Below are 23,040 nucleotides of genomic sequence, written 5' to 3'. Positions count from 1 at the left end.
GTGGCTGTGATAGCGCCCGGCTTCAAAGCACCAGGGAATGTGAAGAGTGTGCAAGAGCCTCTTCACAGCTTACACAGGAGTCTGGGCCAGACAACTGCAGCCTGTCTGCTTCAGCAACTGCTCAGAGAGAGACTCACAGTCGCACTGCAAGCCTGCGTATACACTGAGCAAGCTGGTGAGCAGCTCTGTACAAACCCTTACAAAGATGCATTGCATGTAGAGGAAGGATACTACAACTAGTACAGCTATGATCAAAAGCTTGGCCTCACCCTATAGAATTAAAAAATTGTGCTTTATAACATGAAAATGAAACCTGCTGACTAATGTTAGGTTAACATATTAAACTACATACTGCTTTGTAGTTTTCCACATGCTTAACAAAAAACTGACAATTGAAAAATGTGACATTTCGAAAATTAAATACTGTACTACTATACGTATTACGGCTTTCAGTTGACTTTTGCAATATCATTTTGTAGTTTATTTGATTATATGATGTTAAATAAAATATCTAAATTATGTTCATATATATATATATATATATATATATATAATATATATATATAACAGTAGTTTATTATCAAATAATTTTTATATATATATATATATATATATATATATCTATATATATATACTATATATATTATATATATATATATATATGTACAATTACAGTCAATTCTAAAACTTTTGGCCACAGCACATAAGCCCTGTTTTTGCATTGTTTCAGTTTTGGGAAGTTCATTTCTGGATTTACCAAAAAGGCTTACAGCACTCGTTTAGCAAAATCAGCTTTGGTTCCAAGTGAGGTGATTATTATTTGTTTTTCAGCAAACCAGTTTGATGAATTTTAGATGTGGCTAAATGGGCCAAATAAAATAGAAATGTAAAAATAAAACCAAAAGGGGTAGAGCTTAATTAAGGAATTAATAATTAAGAAATAGAGAAATAATAAACATTTACTTAAATCTCTATTTTAACTCTAATGGGTGACCTTTAACATTTTTTTTTTAAATGGGAAAATGATTAATCACTGGTAGAAAACATGTTTTGGTCCTGATACAGCATTAAATCTCTGTCGTGATTGAACCCCTACCCCTGCCCCTTGAGATTCTTTGCTGCCTCCTCTTGCTAAGTGTTAAGATGCCTGTTTTATTGGTCTGTGTATATCGGTGGCCTTCCACTATGCAGCAGGCTACAGGAATCCTGAGAAGAGCTGTCTGGCCTTCAGCCAGACAATTCACCAGCATCTGTTTAAGTCCCCTGTCATTCAGAGCAGAGGAGTCATGGAAAAGTCAATGGCATTACATACCAATCAGCAAGACCACGTGTAGCAAGATACTAACCAGCTCCTTCTAAAAAAGCACACGAGCAACCGGACAAAACCATGACTCACCGTCCCATACTGGTATTTATTCATTTTTGTTTTCAGTGCAGGGCAGTTTTTGTGGCTACATAACTTGGCTGTTCTAATTAAAAGGTAGATTTAAATTCAGGAATGCATTACATTCTCTGCAGGAAAATTTTAGGCAAATGTAAATTTTGAAGCACTTCCAAATTCTCCAGCCTCCCCCTAGTCCACTTGGGTCTTCAGGAATTCATGCCCTGGTAGAACTTTGGGGTTGTGATCTAAAAAAAATAATAATTGGGACAGATTTACTGAGATTTCTATCACTTTTTTATGTATTTATTTTTCTACAAAATGAAGAAAGGGTTTTGTTACAGGAAACAAATCGGTCCCACTGGCTCTGTAAGAAAGCATGTTTTAGTAAACAGATATGCATTATAAGTCATCCAATGGCCATAGGTGGAATCCATTAAAAAAAAAATGTAAATGCCTGAAATCCTAGCTCCAGAATATCCTATAATTATTATACTGGGTGCCTACAATAGTGCGAAACACTAGACTTAAATGTGTATTTTTTGGTTCTGTAACAAGCACAAGAACTAAAACAAGAAAAGATTAGCTGTCTCTTATAAGACAATCGCATTGACGGTCTTCTAGTTAAGAAGAAGGACTACCTCTTGGGGTGCACAGTCACTGCAGGCCCTTGTTATGGAGAAGGATGGACGAGGACATGTGCACCCTGCAGCCGAGACGCTTCTTGTATAGCTGGAGTTCTTGTCCGTGCTCGAAGTTGGGTCACAGACATTGCTGTGCGACTCCGACCCTTTGCAGCCGTGGCAGGACATGATGTGTCTTCTGACCGTGTTTTCCAGAGGCTCCATCATGGCATTGGACTTCATTCCGGACAGCTCACCCTTGGCAATGGTCCTGCAGCACAGCTGGCACACGTAGGTATGCTGGTGCGGTGGTAGGTGCTGCACCTTTTCAGGCTCATCCTGCTTCTGCATAATGGCAACCCTTTCCTTTGTTTTTATCATTTCTTCCCACTGGTTTATGTATTGCTGGCTTCCCTGGAGCTTTCCCTCATAATGAGCCCTGATGATGGAACAGTGATCGCTACAAGCCTTGAGTTTGTCGATGTTATCACAGGAGGATGGCTCTAGCTTGATTTGATGGTGGTGAGGACAACCAACCGCACACTCCTTCCCAAGACATGGAGAGCCATCTCTCGGCTGGCCTTTCCTTTCTTTGTAGAAATGAAAGTCATACTGCCTCTCAAACACTGTATCGTTACAAAACCCAAGGAACAAAGGTTCAGCGATCTCACTGTCAGGCAAAAAGCTGATCTGTGGAGTTTGTCCACAATTGCAGTTGAAGGTTCCATCACTCTGCACAGACAATGACCCTACATTTTTGAAGTGTGCACAGGTGCACAGGTGGTCCTGGGATGAGTTATCTGGATCGTCGCAGTGTGGAGGTTTTGTGTCAGCAAAGTCTGCCATTGGTGGGGGTTTACTTCCAGCAGAGCAGCACTCCCCACAGATTAACTACAAGAGGTGTATTAGTAAAATACAACTCTAACAGGGTTACAAGTGCTCAGGGTCCTTACCACCTGCAATAGAGAGAGCATGGGCTTGTTTAATTACAAAAAATACATCAGTGAGATACAAAAAAACAAACATATATCTGAAACTACATTTCGGAAATGAAAAATGGCAATTGAACTGTTTCCATCCACCTGGTAAATAATATTAAAGCAACAGAGAATCGGAAACGGTGCAAAAGTAGGATACATACAGACAGGATTGTGGAATGTGCGGTTGCAAATCACACTGCAGATTGCAGATGGAACCGATCAGTTCAATGCTGCGGAAGAACATTCGACCCAGAAATGCGGGCTGGTTTTCGTTACCGTCACTAACCATCAATCCTCCTCATTATAATTTTTAAGTGAAATCTCCCAAATATTGTGTAAATACCTGAAATAATTCAGGTCTAGTTTCGATCTCACATTCTGCATTGAAAAAACCTTCGGGGTTTTTTGCAAAGCTTACCTGTTGGATACGCGCCCTGTGGGCCGCCGGGAACAGCTTCTTCTCGTCTCACTTGAATTAAGGTTGTCGTTATTGGACACGTTTTTACACACAGACATTTCCTAGGAGTGTGTTATTTATTTTTTTGACTGCATATTTTTTCAAACAAAGTCACTCAGCGGGTTATTACTTCACCTGTTATTTATCGCGTTTTGCTGACGTTATTATGACGTTTAATTTTCAATCAAGTGTAGTGAATTACACCAACATGTGAAGTGGGGAAACTTTTATTTTATCAGAACTGTAAAATGCTGCCCATATACTATCCTTAATGTTCCACTTTAAGCGCATAGATAACAAAAAAAACTTTTTTTATATTAATTATTTTAGAGAAATGTATGACCTGCTTTCGGCTTTTTATAATACAAAAATGAATGTATCTAAACTTAAGACCAATAAAAACTGCAACTTCTGTGAATTTGCCCATTGCTACTAGGTAAGAAGAAGAAGAAGAAGAAGAAGAAGAAGAAGAAGAAGAAGAAGAAGACTAGGGTTCAACAGCAACGTTGTATCCCTAATAATAATGTGAAGTACAGTGAAGCAGTTTTCGTTATACACTTTTTCGTCCGCTAGGCGGAGCGCTCTGTATTGGAAGCGCCCGAGAGCGCTATTCAGTCCCCAGCTTCTGGTTCCGGAAACTCCGTCCCTGAGTGTCCAGAAGCTGATAAGGTGGATCTGCGGACCTGCCTGCTGTCTGTCAGATTGGCGTGATTGTGTGTATGAATGCGCAGTATAGCGCATAATTGCAGCGTAACGGGTCGGTCATTTTGTCGCACTTAACAACGCGATACGATAGATACATTCAGCGAACCACAGAAATACGTCATTACAAATAAAGACTATTCCTTTGGTACTAAACAGAAAGCGGTAAGTGAGTGCGCATTGAGACAGACAGCGAGGGATTATTGAAATTGGAGTTTGTTGCTGGCGTGCGCAGTCGAAACAGGTCTGTATAATAATAAGACAGTGCAAGTCATTACAGAGACTTGCATGCTTGCTATTGTATGAGTTGCAAGGTGTGATGACTCAGCAGTAAATAAATAACTACTTAGAATAAAATTGCTTACCTTGTAGCAGTGTCAACCATATGCAGTCGGCATCCATCGCAGTAAGTGAAGTTGAAACTTGCTAGCCAGGTACTGTATTTTGATTTCAGGAGGAGTTATTATAGACAGACCCTTTTTTGTTGTCATCCTACCTGTTGAAAATGCTGTTTTTTAAAGCAGTAGCTAGTTTGTGATGATTATGCATTTCAGAAAGGCGTGTTAGTTTTGAGGAAGAGTTATGTAGACTAAATAAATTAATCATAAAAGTTCTATACAAGATGTTTTTTTTTGTTTTGTCCAAAGGAATCCGTAACCACCAAAGGTACAATTATTAATACATTGAATTCTAAAACGACGGCGTGTCCTGAGGTTGACTCTGTAAACCTCTGTTACCTTTTACCTGAATTAAACAGCCGTCTGCTAATATTAGCCACAGCCCCAGTATTGTATGTTTTGTTTCTTGAATAAGTGCCTGGGGGACCTTGACTGGTAGGGTTTCACAGTATTTAATGAAGTCATTATTTACTGAAAAGCTACAGGAATCAGGTATTAAAAAAAATAAAAAATAAATAAAATTAAAGGGCTTTCAAGTGCATGTAATGTAAGAATAGATCAACTGTAAAAGCTCGCTGACGTGTAGGTAGAAGTCAGATAAGGTATCACAGTTTTAGGGTCTGTGTCAGACACCTGTCAATTGTAGACCTGTCCTCACCCTTGAACTCCAAGGAGTGTTCAAATTTTGGTAGTTGAATAATCTATGTGTCCATATGACCAAGTAAAAAACATAAATAAGTTAATTATATATAATATTATTATTAAGTAGGAGGAAGGTAATTCTCTGAATTCAGCTTAGGTTAAACATTCTTTCTTTTTCATACATTGTTCTTGGTATATAAACAGACTACAGTGATAATGTTGCTAAGAGAATGCCTATGAGAGGTAATAGATCTGTTTAACAGCATTGTTATGACTCCTTTAACACGAGTGCTTGGCTTCAGGCAGACCTTTCCCAATGGCATCCCCTCTGGAAGATGTCTTGGCTAATGAAACACTGCTCAAGAACTTGGAGTTGGTTGCTAAGGATGCCGCTCTTCTGCAGGGAATCCTCATGAGAACCAAAGAGGAGCCCAATGCATCAGAGGTAAGAGGAGGGAGCACTTCTGCACTGGTCTGTGCATCAGTGGAGCCCTTCTGCACTGGTCTGTGCATCACTGGAGCCCTTCTGCAGAGGTCTGTGCATCACTGGAGCCCTTCTGCACTGCTCTGTGCATCACTGGAACCCTTCTGCACTGGTCTGTGCATCACTCTTTACCAGTGATATTTCAACACAAAGTTGATGTGCTTTGGGAACAAGAAAGGTTATAACTTTCTGTTATGCAATAAATAGATCGTGTATTTCTTTGACTTCTGATTTCACCAGTGCTCAGTTTTATTAGAGCGGACTTCACTACCTGAATATCCCTGCCTAGTATCTTCTAAACCAGTTTCACCAGAGAGCAGAGACATGGTAAAGACATGATTAAAGAGTGGTATGGTGTCCTAGGATTGTTCAAACCACAGCAGCGGCTCTGTCTTTTCTTCCCAGGTAGTGAGCTACGCTCCGTTTACGATGTTCCCATCTCCAGTACCTAGGCCTCTGTTTGAACAGGCGAAGCAGGTACAGAGAGATTTCAATCTGCTGGTTGATAGAATCAGCCAGGACACAGAATTCCTGGAGCAGGCCCTAACCAGGTATTGTACACCAGCTTCACCTTAATTTGTTGTTTTATAATTTTGAGACGGCAAAGGGTCACTCAGTGGCAAAGCTGGGATTCAAACCTGGGGTTGTCTGGTTGCGAGCCCTTTGCTTCAACAGCTAGCCTGCACTGACTGTCTGATGGTGACCTCAAACGATGAGAAGCCACAGCCTTGATTGCTTTATTTCTTTCTGTAGCACAATCAAGGTAGATGACTTCACAGGACAGCTGTTCAAAATCTACAGAAACGTTCTTCAGGAAGGCCTTTCTCAGGTAAAACAATCTAGAAAAGATCTTTGGGGATAAAAAAAAAAAAAAAAAAAAACACTAAGCAAATGTTGGCAAGTGGAGAGTAGTGTACTTCAACAGAACTGTGATGTCAAACCTGTATCCATTCACACTTGGTTGCTGCTAAAATGTATATTTCCAGTGAGTCAGAGTGAACCCAAACCTAGTGCACAAACCTCTAAGTGACTCGCATCTACTGGGAGTGGTTTACTAAAGCCTTTGCAATGTTTTAAATGTTATTGTGTGCGTTAAAGTTAGGAGTTTCAGGGTTGGATGTCATATGTTGTTGTTGTTGTTATTATTAATTATTAGTCATTTAGCGACTTGTGAAGTAATAGCAGCTTTATAAATGTAGCTGTTGATATTAACAATAGAAATAATGAATCTGGCTGTTTTATTTTTGTAGCCCATAGTTTTAGGTTTAAACCGGTCAGACTACATGCTGGACTATGGCAAGGATGGCAGCACATCACTGAAACAGGTTGAGATCAACACCATAGCGGCCAGCTTTGGGGGGCTAGCGTCTCGGACGCCAGCCGTCCACAGGTAAGGGCATGCACAGGGACAGTGTGAAAAGGTTGCTTTTTTTTTACCGAGTCAAACAATATTTTGTTATTGTTTGTTCAGCGTTTATAGACTGATGACATATTTCCTCGCCTTCTTTTTGTAAGGCACATATTGAAAGTTGCTGGCAAATCCGATGAAGGCGTCAGAATCCCGGACAATAATCCCGCAGAGGGTCTGGCTGATGGCATCGCGAAAGCCTGGGAGTTGTACGGTTCCATGAGGTGAGGAGCAGGGATACGATGTGGGCTTTCTGTAGCATACATCTCCTCTAACACACAGCACACGTTTCGCATTAGAACATGCAAACACATTGATAAAAGTGTCTTTAAATATTGCTCTGTTTTCTTTTTTAGAACTACTATGCAACTCTTTTCGCACTATTTTTCCTCTTTCTGTTGAGAGAAGTATAAAAGAAGACTTCATTATATTTCAGCACATGTGCGCGTGCCTGCAGTTAATGAGCTGGGCATGGCTTTACAATAATGGCAGCATGCTTTGTTTCCCCCTCCAGTGCTGTTGTTATGTTTCTGGTTGAAGATTTCCAAATGAATATATTTGACCACAGATCTGTGGAAAATGAGCTCTGGAGCAGGTAAACTTCTGACCGTCTTCACCACATTCTAGTTCTTTTTTAATAGATTTCAGATTGTTTCAGTGTTCTGGTTTATTGTTGCAGGAATATCCATGCCATTCGTAGAACATTTGATGAGGTGTGTGAAAGAGGATCATTGGATCAGGACAGGAGGCTTTTTATGTAAGTGCTTTCCTTCTGTTCTCCTGCCTGAGTCATGCAGGCTCCTGCAGGTTGCCTTGTATCTTCCCATGCACTGACGCACCTCTCCAGGCACTCGAGAATGGCTGCAGTACAGATGTAGCAGGCTGGCAGGTGTAGTATTATACTCTTAGTGAAATTGTACTGTATATGGAATACTACTATCTCCCGAACCAAGCTTCACCAGCCACTGCAGGTAATTGGCAGAGGCGCTTTGAATATGAAAATACCTATCTTTAAACAGCTATAGATGCCCCTTGGTGACTGGCATTTTCCCTTATAATTTCTCTTTCTTTCTGTAGAGACAGCCTCGAGGTTGCAGTGGTGTACTATAGGAACGGCTACATGCCTCAGAACTACACAGAACAGGTTTGTCAATTTTTATTTGTCGTCGTTCACGTTTTGCAGAATAATAGGCTTTATTATTGGTCTTCTCTGCCCTTTTTTGTTTTGTGTTTTTTGTGCCCTAGAGCTGGGAGGCCCGATTGCTGATGGAGCGCTCCAGGGCAGTGAAGTGTCCTGATATCGGCACCCATCTGGCTGGGACAAAGAAGGTCCAGCAGGAGCTGGCTCGGCCCGGGGTTCTGGAGAGGTTCTTTCCTGATGACCAGGAAGCTGCTGTTCGGATCAGAGCCACTTTTACAGGCCTTTATACACTAGACATGGTTAGTATTACTGTTACTTGTATCCCATACAGATAAATAATGTTGTGTTAATACAGCTGTATTTTGAGTGCAGTAACTTTGCATTAATAATGCCAAATACCTATACAGCAGTGATTATGCAGTACTAATGTAATTTATGAATGTAATGTTCATTGTTACTGTTAAAACGTAACTCAAGATCTTGCTGAACAACAGGGTGAAGAGGGTGATCGGACAGTTGCTATGGCCATCGCTGACCCGGACCGGTTTGTTTTGAAGCCGCAGAGAGAAGGAGGAGGTAAGAAACGTTAGAAAGATTCCAGCTGCTCTGAGCTTAAAGTACTCCCGCTTCAAAGGCAAATGCTATAGAGTCTGTGCCTTGATGTGTAGTGGCATTTACCTGTGCAAAAAGAGGATTTACACCCTACTAAGTGACTTCTGCCAGCCAGTGCCACTTCCAGTACTGCGGTTGTGCTAAATGTAGGGGAGATGGGAATTTGGAAGGAGGTGAGAATGTGTGCAGACTCATGCTGGTACATGGGAGGTGCTGAGTGGTCAGTGATTCTAATGCTAATTGACATGAGTGTCACTAAAGATTTTGTTAATGGAGGCGATAGACATTGAATGATTGTTTCATTGGTGCCACAGAACCGTCATGAATGCAGGTCTGTCATACAGCTCTGTTATACCTCACAGGTGGTTTTTGTTATAATGATAACATCTACAGAGCTGATATCGTTTACATGGGCCAACAACGGCCTTTTTAAATACGTGAAGAATTAAAAAAACAACACGTGGGCACACTACTTTTTTTTATAAGACTGTCTTGTTTGTAGGAAACAATATATACGGTGAAGATATGTGCAAGGTACTACATAACGTGAAAGAGAGCTCGGAGAGGACCGCCTACATCCTGATGGACAAAATCAGACCCCAGCCAGTGAAGAACGTCCTGCTGAGAAAGGGGTCTCCCCTCACTCTGTCCACCTGCCTCTGTGAGCTGGGCATGTATGGAGTCTATGTGAGGTACATCACACTCTTACAAGCGCACCCACCCTACAGTAGTGATACTAAACTGGTAGCGCGTGGCTAATGTCTTCTGTTCAGCTTTCATTGTTTTAGATTTGAAATTTGTACATTTTTGTTCAACATGTTTAACAAATAGCTAAGTGGCTTGCTGACACATTTGAGGGGTAGAGAAAGCGGATAGCTTTGAATACTACCAGAAGTGTGTTGTTCATTCTGGCTCTGCATTCCTTCCAGTAAACCAGCGTCTTGCACTGTAAGTGCAGTTTGTGACCAGTGACTTGGTGTGGGTGGTCTGTAAGTGACATTAGCAGTACGCCTCTCGCTGGCATCTGACACTGTGCTGTGTGTTCTCCACAGGCTGGGTAAGGATATGGTTCTGAATGAGTGTGCAGGACACCTGCTAAGGACTAAAAGCACTCAACATGATGATGGGGGCGTGGCAGCTGGAGTGGCAGTCCTGGATAACCCTCTCCTCTGCTGAACTTACTGTGCCTTACACTTGATGGGGACCCTCCAAACTTGAGCAATGTTATTGAAGGGGACCAGCAACTACAGTTTACCAAACTCCTTTCTTGTCTGCAGAACTGATTCTGGTGGTATAGTAGTTATTTCAAATCAATAGAAGGCTTTTTATTTATTAGAAATGAGACACTTTAATCAATGATCTCAAAACCATATTAGTGGTTATAGCCATGTATAGGCATTATAGCACTACAGGAAAGAACAGGTAATAATGTGTTTGATGTTCGTTGGACTACAGTATGTGCAGTCATTGCGACAGTAATCTGTTATTGTCATGTGTTAGACATCGCCACAATAGTAAGAGTTAAGGAGTCTCCCAGTCTAATGGTTGAAATGGATTTAACTAGGGCTATGTTTTGTATTTTTAAACTGTTTTCCATTCATTTTGGCATTCCATAGTGGTTGAATTGTTTTAATGTCACATTCTTTTATGCACATAATACAACCAGTAGAAGAAATCATTTGTTTCCTTGTAATCGTAGCACTCGCAAGAAACCTTTATTATGAAACGTTTTCTAATATAATTAGAGCAACGGCAGGTTTTACCTACTACGAACCTATTCAGAAGCGGCTCTACCAGTTTAGGTAATTGCATTTGTATTGTTCTGTATAAATGTGGAATTAACAATAAAATGTCACTTTGCAATTCATGTTTTGGTGTCACTTATTTCTGTAGAATAATAATATGCACTACTTACTTTACATTGGATTCTCCATCTGAATTTAAAGAAATGACAAGGTAGTGTAGTGTTGTAGTTTTGGTACAGTAATGTACATCCATTCTACCACGGGTAGGTGTCGCTAATCTTGCTTGGTCTCTGACCGAAAAGACCAAGACCAGGCGGAGTTTGTTTGTTCCCTATAACGGAAGTTGTCAAATTCGCTCCGAGGCGCGGTTAAAACGGGTTTCTTAAAATAGAAAGCTGCAGCAAGCGACTGTTTTCATTAAAACACCGCGGCCTTGCTTTAAGTTTTACATTTAAGACCATATTTAAAAAAAGTCAGATGGAAAGCCGAAAGCGCTCGAGAGTCGAAAACTCGTTCGCCGGAGGTGTTTATAAAACCCCGGAGAAAAAGGTATCAAACATGATAGTTGGGCCGAGCTGTGACTATCGTGACTGGGGAGTCGAAGAAGTCTGCGGCTATCTGCGGCTTATGGGGTACGGGGAGTGGCAGCAGCGATTCAGAGGTGAGCTCCGGCGTTGAGAGGACACGCACTAATAATATTAACACCTCTCGTTGCACTAATGTATTTTTATTATTAATGTTTGATGCAAGTCATTTACTGCCTGTGATTTGTAAATTAAAGGTGCAAAACTAACTTTGCCGCATGTGTCGGCCAGACAAACATGGTACGAACTAAATGTGCAGAGCGCTGTGCTTTTAGGCCCCGTGATGTTTTCGTTAGCTATCTGTGTAATGGCCACTGAGTTTTTAAAGGAGTAACTTATCCAGTTTGTTTCTAGGCTATGGGGTCCTACTAGTCAGTAAATTGACACGTGAATCTTGAAGGATGTAATCTTAGCCTTAAAATGAATTGATGGTTTTACTAAGAATTCTCTTTCCTTAAGCATGCAATAAATACTTTAAGAACCTCGAGTACTGTAATGGTTTCCCTCTGTGCTCAGAACGACCCCTTTTGGATATTAGACAAATGCATCACATGCGTTGCTCCGGTTGTTAAACAGTTTACCGGGCTCCAAAGTTTAAAAGTTTTGCAGTGCATCACACAAAAATTGTGACTGGGGTTTAGCAGATGATCCAGAGACTTCAAACATCTGTCAGCCAAATGCTTTATCTCATGTGTAGGGAATTGTCCTTGATATGCTGATAATGTAGCTTTTCGTCATATTTGAGAATGCAGTATGTGAACTTTGGAAGTATTTAATAAACCATGTGGCAATTTTAAATGTTATGGGTTGTGGTTTTCACATGACAGCAGAAGACAGGTTTGCAGTCTATTGAAGCAGAGTTCCTGTCTTCAAAGATGTGCTGTGTCCTGGCTTGTCTCCAGAAGCCACTTCCATCCCGTCCTTGTGATTCTACAATAGAGTTCTAGGCTATTTGATCTTCTGCCTGTGTACACATTCTTATCGTGGGGTTTCGAATCCTGTTTTAAGATGATTAACATTCCAGGCAAAGAAATACAGACATTATGTGCCACCGTAGAAAATATAAAAAAGTTTATTTGTTTGTTTTTGCAGATGAACAGATTACAGGAGTGGGACTGCCCTACCTTACAGAGTCTCACCTGGAGAAAATGGGAATTCGGTAAGAGGAGTGTGGCTTTTTATTTGTGTGTGTATATGTGTATAGATAGATAGATAAAATCTATCTATATATATATATATATATATATATATATATATATATATATATATATAAATCTTTTTTTTTCTTATGGGTTCAAACCAAGGCGACGTCTGTCCTATGCATCTCTCTAGGAAGTTGCGTCTGTGCACCGCAATAATTCTCCCCAGAAGGAGACCCCAAGCAGCCTCCAATTCAGAGCTGAACTCTTCACTGAGTTATTAAGACTAGACACTGAATTTGTTTCCCTGGTCAACCAACCATTGCATTAGCATTTCTAGTTAAACTGTTTCTACAAATGTGTTTAAATTCTACTACAGTACAGCATTTATACTACAGTATTTTTGTCTTCCCTCAGCCCGCTTGGGGTCCAGTTGGAACTTCTTCACTGCTTTAGGAAGCTGTGGTTGTGCTCTTCGGTTGAAAAAATAAAGGTAAGATGGGCTCATGGAAACACTTTGGTTAAGTTGCTTCAGCTGTGGATAAAATTTCATGTTTGCATGCCTACTACCAAATTCCATTTAAGAGCCAAACCTGCATTTAAACTGTGGTGACCGTCTCAAAGTGATCTTTGTAGACAGGTTGTTTTTATGTAGTTGTTATATTAATGTGGAATTAAACTATGACACCTGGACTGCGCATTCACCTGCGCTTCTAAGCCAGTAACTCCTGGTAAGGCAAGCTGATCAGTTGTTTTCAGGTTGCATTGCACAGGTGTATGCAGACCACTGGTGGTCTGTAGTGTTTACAGTAAATTATGAGCACAAGTGTACATTATGTTTCTCATTTCTATCCAGTGTGCAAATACCGAGTGACTGGTGAAACGCCACTGAAGCATCTGATTGGTATTGGTTTCTTTGCAGATATTCAATGATCCCATCCATGGGCACATTGAGCTGCACCCCTTGCTTGTTCGTATAATAGACACCCCTCAGTTCCAGCGGCTCCACTACATCAAGCAGCTCGGGGGAGCCTTCTTCGTGTTTCCTGGAGCTTCCCACAACCGGTTTGAGCACTCCATTGGGTACGGGCTGATAAAAGGGGCGACTTTAGCCTCAGCATTTAGCATACATTTGCAGAGACTTTAGGTGATCTTTATCGAAAATTTATTTAAGTTATGCTCTTGTGTCTTTGATCATGATCTTTGAGTCGTTGTGCAGTGTTCTATGCAGTGTAATTCTGTGTCTGTTCTGTCTGAGTGTGAATCTCTTGTTCACCTGTGCAGGGTGGGTTACCTGGCGGGAAGGCTGGTCCAGGTGTTACATGAGCGTCAGCCTGAGCTGCAGATCACCCAGAGGGACATGCTGTGTGTGCAGATCGCAGGACTGTGTCACGATCTGGGTGAGCAAACGAACTGGCTGATTTTTTCATTTAAAGAACCATTTCCTAATCTGTAACTTGGCGGGAAGTTAAATTACAAGACAGATGATTGATTAAAAGTAAAATATTTTATTAAAGACTGTTTCTAAGTTGTATTTACTTTTTAATGTGTTTTATGTCAAACTATCTAAGTCTGGTTTTCAAAATGACTATTTTTTAACTTCTTAACTTGCTCTTTGTAAATATGATCATACAACACATTTCAGTGACAGGCTTCTCTTTTTCAATATATTTAGGTCACGGTCCTTTTTCGCACATGTTTGATGGAAAGTTCATCCCAAAAGCTTGTCCAAAGCTTGACTGGAAGGTAATTCAGGTTGTGCGTGATTGTTTTGTCGAAACCCAATTCAGTTGGAGTTGGGGAAGACCTATGAATCGTGAAATCTAAGTGATTTGAACTGCCGTAGATCTCTTGATCCGCTCCTCCTACTCTGCACTGGACTGACCTTAGTACCACGTTACTGGATCCTCAGCTGATGCACTATACTTGCACTGTTGCACTGCTAATATGTCACTGTAGGTGCAACTTGTTGTAATCCTTGTTGCATCCTAGTTCATATTGCATTTTAGTGTTCTTATTTGCACTTGCTGTAAATTATACTGTGTTTAAATATGAAGCTTGCATTGTAACACTCCACTGCCCTGTAACACCTGTGTCGCCTTGGATAAAGGCGTCTGCCAAATAAATACATAATAATATCTCCCCAAAAGTTTAGAGTGTAATAGGCGACTCTTCCTGTATTTCAGCATGAGACGGCATCACTGCAGATGTTTGATCACCTCATCTCTGTCAATGGGCTGGAGTCTGTGATGGTAGAGCATGGCCTGGAGCTTCCAGAGGACCTTCATTTCATCAAAGAGCAGATTGCAGGGCCTACCTGCATACCTGAAGGAGACAGCCAGGAGACGACTTCCGTGAGTAACAATTATCTGAGCCCATGCCAAATGTGTGTGGTATAGAAGAGGCAAGTTACCAGCTGACCAGGTTTCTGAGCTAGACATTTTAAAAGAATGTATTAAGTATTGTCAGCCTGTGTGGTGAACAAATGTCATGCTTCAGCAGTCCTGTTAGTGCATTCACCTTGAGTGCATAGACAATCATTTCAAGGATTTGTGCATGTATTCAAGCCTGTTGTATGGAATCCATTATGTTCTATGGGGTTTGTAACTACAGCCCTTCTTAACCCTATGCTTTCATTTCTAGTGGCCATATAAAGGACGGACAGAAGCCAAAGGTTTCCTGTACGAGATCGTGGCTAACAAGAGAAACGGTATAGATGTGGACAAATGGGATTACTTTGCAAGGTACGTGCTTCAGTTTATCGCATGATAAATATTGAGGAACTGAAACGCTTGGAATTACAATAAAAGAACATTTGCAAAGTACAAACCGCACAATAATAATGTGTGGTTTAAACTGAATAAACAAGCCATATATCTTTTTGTTAATGGGGACTGAAGGAGATGCATTGGTCGGAGATTCAAAACAATTCCCTAATGCAATCTTTAAAACCAGAGAAGGAACAATCATCAAATTCCATCTTCATCCTGTGATTGAAACAGTTCCACTTGTCACTATCGACAGCGTAACCATAATTTATCACGTTTTCCATAGCTCATATTTGTATCAATACAGTAGCCTCTTGTTTTTTGCTGTACAATGATACACATTTGGAGATAATCGACTATGCATTTTCTGTACATAGGGCCACAGTGAAACTGTGTCTACCTTTAGCCAGTGTCATTAATCTGAATAAGATCATTTTATTCTGCAGCAGCTAGACCAGTCTTTATTTAGAGGAAGCCAAGAAAATGTAGCAAACGGGTGCTATTGGATTCTATCTCTTTTGAGTCCTTTTCCTTGATTATGATCTGAAAAATGTTTTTTTTTTTTTTTTTTTTTTTTCCATTTTTTGTAGGGACTGCCACCACCTTGGCATCCAAAACAACTTCGACTACAGACGCTTCCTCAAGTTCGCTCGTGTTTGTGAAGTCGGGACAAAGAAACACATTTGCACGAGAGAGAAGGTAAGCATTGTTTTCATAACCTCTCCAGTAAGTGAAGATGCCAGGCAGATAGAGAAACGAAGTGAGGGCCCTCATCAAGTCAGGTTCTCCAGTAGAAAGTGAGAGTCACAGATACAATCTTCCTGCCGATCTGCTGCAGTCGCTTTAACACCTCTAACATTTTTGGTTCCCCAGGAAGCTGGGAATCTGTATGATATGTTTCACACGCGGAACTGCCTCCACCGTAGAGCCTATCAGCACAAGGTTGGGAATATCATTGAAACAATGTAAGTGAGCAGAGACTGAAGAAAGAATCGCAACCAGCGTTTTATGTAGAGCTGAAAGTCACAGGATATTGTGAAATGATTATTAACATTTAATTCTCCAGGATTACTGAAGCTCTCCTGAAGGCAGATCCCTACATTCAGATTGAAGGATCACATGGAAAGAAGTATGCAATCTCCACAGCTATTCAAGATATGGAGGCTTACACCAAGCTTACAGGTTAGTGCTTGCGTTAAAGGCAGAATCTCTGACAGTCAACTACAAAAGCAACTTTTATGAATGAGTACTGCAATTAAGAATATCTTGGCCTGGTAAAACTTTGTTTTCTTTTGAAACGTGATTCATACATTAATTAAACAAATATGTTTGTTCTAAATGAAGTTATGTCTTCAGCTTCCACCAAAAGGCATATAGAGTTAATGAAGCATCTCTTTATTTATAGATCACATCTTCCAGCAGATCTTGTATTCCAGCACCCCAGAGCTGGCAGAGGCCCGTGAAATTCTCAATAACGTTATTTGCCGTAAACTCTACAAATGTGTTGGGCAAACCCAGCCCAAATGCAAAACAAAGATTTCAAACGTAAGTTGGATGTCTAAATGCACTGAGGCAATATCACATAAATAAGATGGCTTGCACCTTGGCTGTTTCATTAGAGGTGTGTGAGTTTGACAAAGTGTAAATTTAACTTGAAAAACGTTTATATAGCAATGAGTTTTTATTACAGTTTCAGAAAGCTCCATGCCTTAAATGCTACCTGTACAAAATGCAATTAGGATCTGCACTCCAGTGATATGCTGACATTTTATTTATTTATTTCAGGATCAACTTGACGTTTTGGCCAGTGAGGTCGCTCAAGCTTGCCCACAGAGCTCTACAGATGTGAAGCTGCAAGCAGAGGATTTCATTGTCAATGTAAACACCTTGCACACTTAGTATTGCAGTTTATGCATGCAATACTATGTAAATATACAAATAATCAAAGCATGCTTAAATTGAACTACAATACATTTAGCATAATTACATTTTCTAGTTTTTATTAGGAATAAAACTGAAAACGGGACCTCGCGTGACCAGAAGTGTTGAGAGCACGTTCTTTATTCCATTCTTTTGCTGCAGTGTTAGCAATGTAGTCCAGTTGAAAAGGATAAGCAGTCTACTAGTCCCCAGGTGTCACTTTCTTCTTTTGCGTTCTCAGTATGTAACTTGTTTTCTCTCGTGCAGATCATTTACATGGACTATGGAATGAAGGAGAAGAACCCCATAAATAACATGCGCTTCTACTGCAAGAACGACCCCCGAAAGGCAATTCGGATTCGCAGAGATCAGGTGCTGGATTGCAGTGCTCGGCTCCTGTTTGTGAATGTAGTGCTGGTGGAAGCTGACAGTACTAACTGGATGTGTATTGCTCTGTTCACCCCAGGTGTCTCAGCTACTGCCAGAGAAGTTTGCAGAGCAGCTGATCCGGGTGTACTGCAAGAAAATGGACAAGCAGAGTGTTGAGGCTGCCAAGAAATACTTTGTGCAGTGGTGTATAAACCGGGACTTCACCAAGCCACAGGTAACACCAGAATGGGTCCTTGTGTTCAGCGCCGTTGTTCTGATCAGCTTTCATCATTGGTTAAGGACATTGAGCATTCCAGGACTGGAAATGGTTTTACCTATTCGGCTTTCATGTTACATTTTATAAACCAAAGCTTTTTGTGTGTAATTCATGCTGCAGTTTACATTTTTATTACAATGTAGGTGTATGTATATATAATGTTATTGAGACAAATTACTCCAATCACAATTGTTTAACTGTTTAGGATGGGGATATTAGCGCTCCAGAGCTGACGCCACTGAAAGCCAGCTGGATTGATGAGAGTGACTCGGAGGATGACTGCCAAGGTCCTCCCAATGGGACACTAGCCACTGTCAAACCAAGAATCAGGCTCTTCCAAAAGGAACGCCCTAGTGTTAATGGGAAAGGAGGAACAAAGTACAGTTCAGCATGAGCGACAGCACTTAAACAAGCTCTTTTTTGGGGGTGGAGAGGAGAGAAACAAGATGATACAATCATAATAATTGCTAATAATAATGTTAATGCTGGCAGACATTCACAGTGTTGCAAGAGTGAGGCAAAGCTGTTTTTATTGCACTGTACTTGAGTCAGCTGTGACATGCTTTTTTAGAAGTCATAGTTTAAATTTAATTACAAAATGTGTGTAGGACTTTTTTTTTTCCTAGCAAAAGTAACCTTGGCCATATTCGTTTCGATTTGTAAAATCCCTACTAGATTTGTTTCTTTTGAAAAATTCCAGAAACTCCAGAAGTTTTTCAATTTCCAAAATAGGTGGAAATTGACAAACCACCGTGTGCATCAGCAGGCTAGACGTGGGTGTAATGAAACTTGTTTTAACATTTCAATAACGGTAAAACCCAGTCTTGGGTTTGAAACTAACTATATCCAAATATCATTCATCGAGGAAGTCTGTTTCAGAATTTGAATATTCCCTACAATGCTGTTTTATTCTACATGAAACTGAAACAATAAAATAATAACAGCAAAGTAATTTTAAAAAAGTCCAGTTACAAAATGTAATCGTTTCGATTTAGTTTTAGTTAGCCTAATCATTAAGAAACAGTGGTGGAATTTGCACTTTGGAATAAAAGGGTTTGATAAATAACCTCTAATCTGAGGGGATTTAAAATCTGGTGAGACCGACGATCAATATTGTAGAGTTTTCCAGCAGCTGCTGTGGGATTTTGTGCTGTTGGTGCACAGCTTCAAAGCTGTCAAACGTTTCCCTAGAATGTGCTATATTCTTAATATATACAACAGTAATTGAATTTGGAGGACATAGATCTTCTTACATGCATGCATTTATATAACTAATTAATTAATTAATTAGTATTATATACTCCTCAACCAACAACATAAATGCTATCTGTGTTGAATGTAGGCCTGTTTTGTGTTTTTATTTTGACAATGCCGTTCTGCCTAATGTCTGTTTTTTTTAATGAATGTCTTTCAGTTCTCGTGATTGTTATTGTTTTGTGTTTTTATTTTGACAACGCCGTTCTGCATAATGTCTGTTTTTTTAATGAATGTTTTTCAGTTCTCGTGATTGTTATTGTTTTGTGTTTTTATTTTGACAATTCCGTTCTGCATAATGTCTGTTTTTTTAATGAATGTCTTTCAGTTCTCGTGATTGTTATTGCTGTTAGGGCCCCCTGAGTGGCACACTTGGTAAAAGCATGGCCGTGTTTTGTGCAGGGCGAGTCATACAGTCAGGGGAGTGCAGGTTCGCGTCCTGGCTGTGTGAAGTTGCCGGTCTTCGGTGGGGATTCCACAGGGAGAGTTATGTTGGCAGTAAAACCGGCAGTGACTGTTTCTCCTCATCGCGCTACAGTGACCCTACCGGCCAGACACTTAGTGCGCTCAGGCAGAGACACCTGCAGGGATTATCTTTGTAGCGCGCTGACATCCGCACTCGAGTTCCTGGGTGTGAAAGAGGACACTGGTTTGGTCGTGGGATCGGAGAAATCCGCCTGAAACTGCAGTTCTTTTGAGCTGTGTGGGGAATTGCTGCAGTCAGGAAGAAATAATAGGACATAATAAATTCTGGAGAAAGTCAGGGGTAAAATAACTTTGTAAGTTGGTGGAGATATTTAATTTTATGTTATTAAGGAATGGATGATTCAGTTAAAGTGGGTTCATAACATGTAGTGATTGAATTATTACAAACTGTCTTTTTAATAAAGTATGTTGCCAGGCAGTAGAAGTCTTGAGTACAATATAAGACGGCTACACTCTGTGTACATGTTGCCAGGGTGATGGCCATTGCCATCCGCTCATGAGCAGTATACACACAAACGCCATAGAATAAACAATTAGGTATTGTAAAATAAATGATTGGTTGTATGTTTTTTTTTATAGTTTGTTTCAGGCTATTGGGTTTCATTTAAGTTAATTTCATTGGCCTAATCAACAATGTGTACTACTATTCAATGTATGTATCTATAGCGTGCAATATCTATCTATCTATCTATATATATATATATATATATATATATATATATATATATGATATATTAGATATATATATATAATATATATATATATATATATATATATATATATATATATATATATATATATATATATATATATATATATATATATATATGGTGGTTGTTACAAATAGTAATAAAAAAGTATTTCAATGCATTCATGCCTGGTGTTTTGTTTATTCTCAGTGACTGACATGAAAAACACCTGTGATCTCAAGTTGCTTATTGTTTGATGGTGGGCAATGTTACAAAAAAAAAAAATCTTGTCCAGAATCTTCCAGGCAAAGTTCAGGCTCAGAATTCCTTTGTAGCATATCTGAAGGAGTTCTATATAATGCAAGGTGAGATTAGACTATTACGCTGCCTGTTTGGAGAATTAGTGGTGGTTATGTGTGCAAGGTCCAAATCTACCTTTTTATGATTGTCGTTGTTGTTTTAAACTGTCCACCAGATGGCAGACTATTGTTGGGGTTTTGGTTCTTAGATTCCAAAGAGCCTGTTAACCTGTTGTATGAAAACTCCTCTTTTCATTGCTGCAATATAGATGTGTACAGGTACATTTTGTCCACTAGATGGCAGTCAAGTATACATTTTGTTGGCATGTTAGGAATAACAGAAGTACAGGTGGAAGTTGTCATATAAGAAGTTACAGCCCTTTCACTGATAAATTAATTTATTTATTTATTTATTTATTTATTTATTAAAGAGTCTTGTTTTATTAGAATTTCTTTTGTATAAAAGTTGTCCGAAGTAGTGGTATGGGGTTAGAAGCTCTTCTGGGTCGTTGTTTATTTCTGCCAGTGAAGGAAAGAAGCCTTTAAAGCCTTTACTATAGTCACTATACTTTCTATAAGGGCATGTCTAGTATTGGGGGCAGTAATATAACAAGTGTTGTAGGAAATTTGGTCTCAGTTCAGTGCGCATCTAAGGGGATGGGCTAGGGAAGAAAAACAAGCGGGGAACCAATCCTGTGTTCTTTACACAGGAGGCAGAACATTTTATTCGAAATTATGCAATGTTTGTTGTTTCATATAACAAGCCATGAAATGAGGTGAACATTAGCCCCCCACCCCCCGCACACAATGTACTCCTCAGATCACGTGACAAACTGACCTATTTTACTTTGTGTTCATATGATTAGGGTTGCTCCCCCTTATTCTATTCGAATGAGCTCTGTGGAATAGATTATATCTTTCATATAGGAAACCCTGCACAGATATTGAGAAACTGAGACACAGCAAGGCTGTAGCTGCCACTCAAGGAAGGGGAAGTGGCTTACCCCTGTGATTTGGTGGCTGTGTGTGATTTGAGCCCCTGATCCCTGAACCGCTAGCCTGCACCTGGATCCACAGGGGCTGACTGCCTGCTCGTATTTTGATTATCTTTCTCCTTCCTGACCTCCTGGCTCCCAACTGGCGCCAGTGGTCTCCGCCTGTTCTCCCAGATAATTGAAAGCAGCTGCTGCAAGGTGCTTCCAGTCGTCTGCACCCCCACTCGCACTTGCTTTGCAGCCCTCCCAAGAGCAAACTTCCAAGGAACTAGGCTCATACCCACACACAGGCTTCTCAGCTGGTCAGAACCCGGGACGAAACAGTAACAGGCTGTCCCTGATTCAATTGTTTTAGCTGCCAGTCTGCAACACCTTGTGGATTGCTGTGAATGTAGCATTTCAGCCCTCGTTAAGCTGCTGATTCCAGTCCCTGGCACATTTTGTGTCTGTGGTGGTCTGCTCCTTTGATTGAGACCCCCCCCCCCCCCCCCCCCCCCCCCCCCCAAAGCCTGTCTGGAGGTTAATGAGTGCTGTGTGTGTGTGTGTGAGATCCAGGAGAATGGCGGGGGCTGAAGGGAATGAAAAGCAGACTGTGGGTGGAAGCCCCGTGGGAAGAGCTGAGGAAGAGCTGGCGAGCTGTGGCTGTAAAGGGGAGATGTACTCTGGAAGCATTTACAAGACTCAAAAATAAAATAAGGAACGAAATCAAGCTGATCGGTAGCAGTTCCTTAAAATACAGAACAGGTGACGATGCCGTTGCTGTCTTAGTGTTTGTGAGCCTATGCGGGCAGCTGCATTGATCTGTTTTGAAAGAATCTTGATGACTGTGCTGCTGTGAAAGTAACAAGCTGTCGGGTGAGGAGGAAGGTAGCTGAATTCCTTAGACAGGTGGTACCACACCAAGAAGAAGAGAAGAGGGAGGGGGTGAGAGAGGCACTAGTCTAATATTGTGTGAGACTGCCTTTGATCTTAGGTGCCATGGCTCTTGCAGTAGCTCAGCTAACATCCTGCTGGGAATCAACAGTTTTAATGGGAAACCTGTAAAACCACAGGCAGGGTTCTGACTGCAGTGTAAAAACAGGGAACACTGTGAACTGGCATTGATGACACCTTCGTAGACCATACACCACACTGTAATAATAAGTGCATGCTCCTTTAGACAACTGATATCGTAGGAATGCAAAGCAAAATACAATCTGTCATGCGATCTTTAGAATTACTTTGAAAAACGATGTAGCAAGCAGGACTCACAACATGCTGTCATCAGTGTATTAAAAATGTGCCATTGCCAGTGCATGTCTGTGACTCTCTGCTGTATTTATCCAGATCTGTTTTGTATCATTTTGTAGTATTTATGAAACATATGCATTACACTTATTTTTTTAGAAATACTTGCAGTTGTACAGTGTTATTTAGTTCTTATGAATGGACACAAAATGTCCTCCTACGAAAGTGGTATTTTAACAGTGAATTAACTATCTACTTGGCTGACTAAATGATATAGAATGAAAGATTACACCCCTCTGTTCCTATATGCCCCCCATGTGTAACCCAACACCCCAGCTGTAGGTTACTGCCTCTTGTGTCCCTTGTCAGATAAAACCTGTATCTAATAGCACGCTGCCAGATTTCCTATATGAGCAGGTCCTTAACAGCAATCCAAACAGGCAAATAGCCTGAGCACAGA

The 23,040-nt window shown here is 40.5% G+C and overlaps 3 protein-coding genes across 5 annotated transcripts; 2 read left to right on the top strand and 1 right to left on the bottom strand.

The window, feature by feature from the left end:
• Positions 1-1,453: 1,453 nt before the first annotated feature.
• LOC121298317 lies at positions 1,454-3,968 on the bottom strand. Its single transcript, XM_041225376.1, has 3 exons — positions 3,403-3,968; positions 2,023-2,960; positions 1,454-1,629 (listed from the first exon to the last, which is right to left on the bottom strand). The coding sequence occupies exons 2-3, from the start codon at positions 2,848-2,850 to the stop codon at positions 1,591-1,593; spliced, it is 867 nt and encodes a 288-aa protein (XP_041081310.1). The 5' UTR covers positions 2,851-2,960; positions 3,403-3,968; the 3' UTR covers positions 1,454-1,590.
• Positions 3,969-4,115: 147 nt separating this feature from the next.
• Positions 4,116-10,691, top strand: LOC121298316 (glutathione synthetase-like). 3 transcript variants are annotated; one of them, XM_041225375.1, is made up of 13 exons: positions 4,116-4,308; positions 5,490-5,628; positions 6,073-6,218; positions 6,421-6,496; positions 6,918-7,057; positions 7,183-7,299; positions 7,590-7,670; positions 7,755-7,832; positions 8,153-8,219; positions 8,321-8,515; positions 8,711-8,792; positions 9,331-9,520; positions 9,881-10,691. In XM_041225375.1, the coding sequence occupies exons 2-13, from the start codon at positions 5,500-5,502 to the stop codon at positions 10,002-10,004; spliced, it is 1,425 nt and encodes a 474-aa protein (XP_041081309.1). In that variant the 5' UTR covers positions 4,116-4,308; positions 5,490-5,499; the 3' UTR covers positions 10,005-10,691. The 3 variants fall into 3 exon arrangements, with proteins under 3 accessions (XP_041081309.1, XP_041081308.1, XP_041081307.1); XM_041225374.1 differs by having other exon boundaries at positions 5,486-5,628; XM_041225373.1 differs by having other exon boundaries at positions 4,116-4,387; positions 5,486-5,628.
• A 227-nt stretch (positions 10,692-10,918) lies between these two features.
• On the top strand, positions 10,919-18,256 carry samhd1 (SAM domain and HD domain 1). The gene is made up of 16 exons (XM_041225606.1): positions 10,919-11,234; positions 12,250-12,316; positions 12,714-12,789; positions 13,219-13,379; positions 13,581-13,696; positions 13,972-14,042; positions 14,483-14,650; positions 14,940-15,040; positions 15,655-15,763; positions 15,938-16,029; positions 16,131-16,246; positions 16,470-16,609; positions 16,850-16,942; positions 17,252-17,356; positions 17,451-17,588; positions 17,836-18,256. Exons 1-16 carry the CDS (start codon positions 11,051-11,053, stop codon positions 18,022-18,024), a joined length of 1,926 nt encoding a protein of 641 aa, XP_041081540.1. The 5' UTR covers positions 10,919-11,050; the 3' UTR covers positions 18,025-18,256.
• Positions 18,257-23,040: the final 4,784 nt, after the last annotated feature.

Source organism: Polyodon spathula, chromosome 23, assembly GCF_017654505.1.
Source record: "Polyodon spathula isolate WHYD16114869_AA chromosome 23, ASM1765450v1, whole genome shotgun sequence".
NCBI lineage: Eukaryota > Metazoa > Chordata > Actinopteri > Acipenseriformes > Polyodontidae > Polyodon > Polyodon spathula.
The sequence above is the reverse complement of the archived record's forward strand: the minus strand, read 5'-3'. Positions and strand labels throughout refer to the sequence as shown.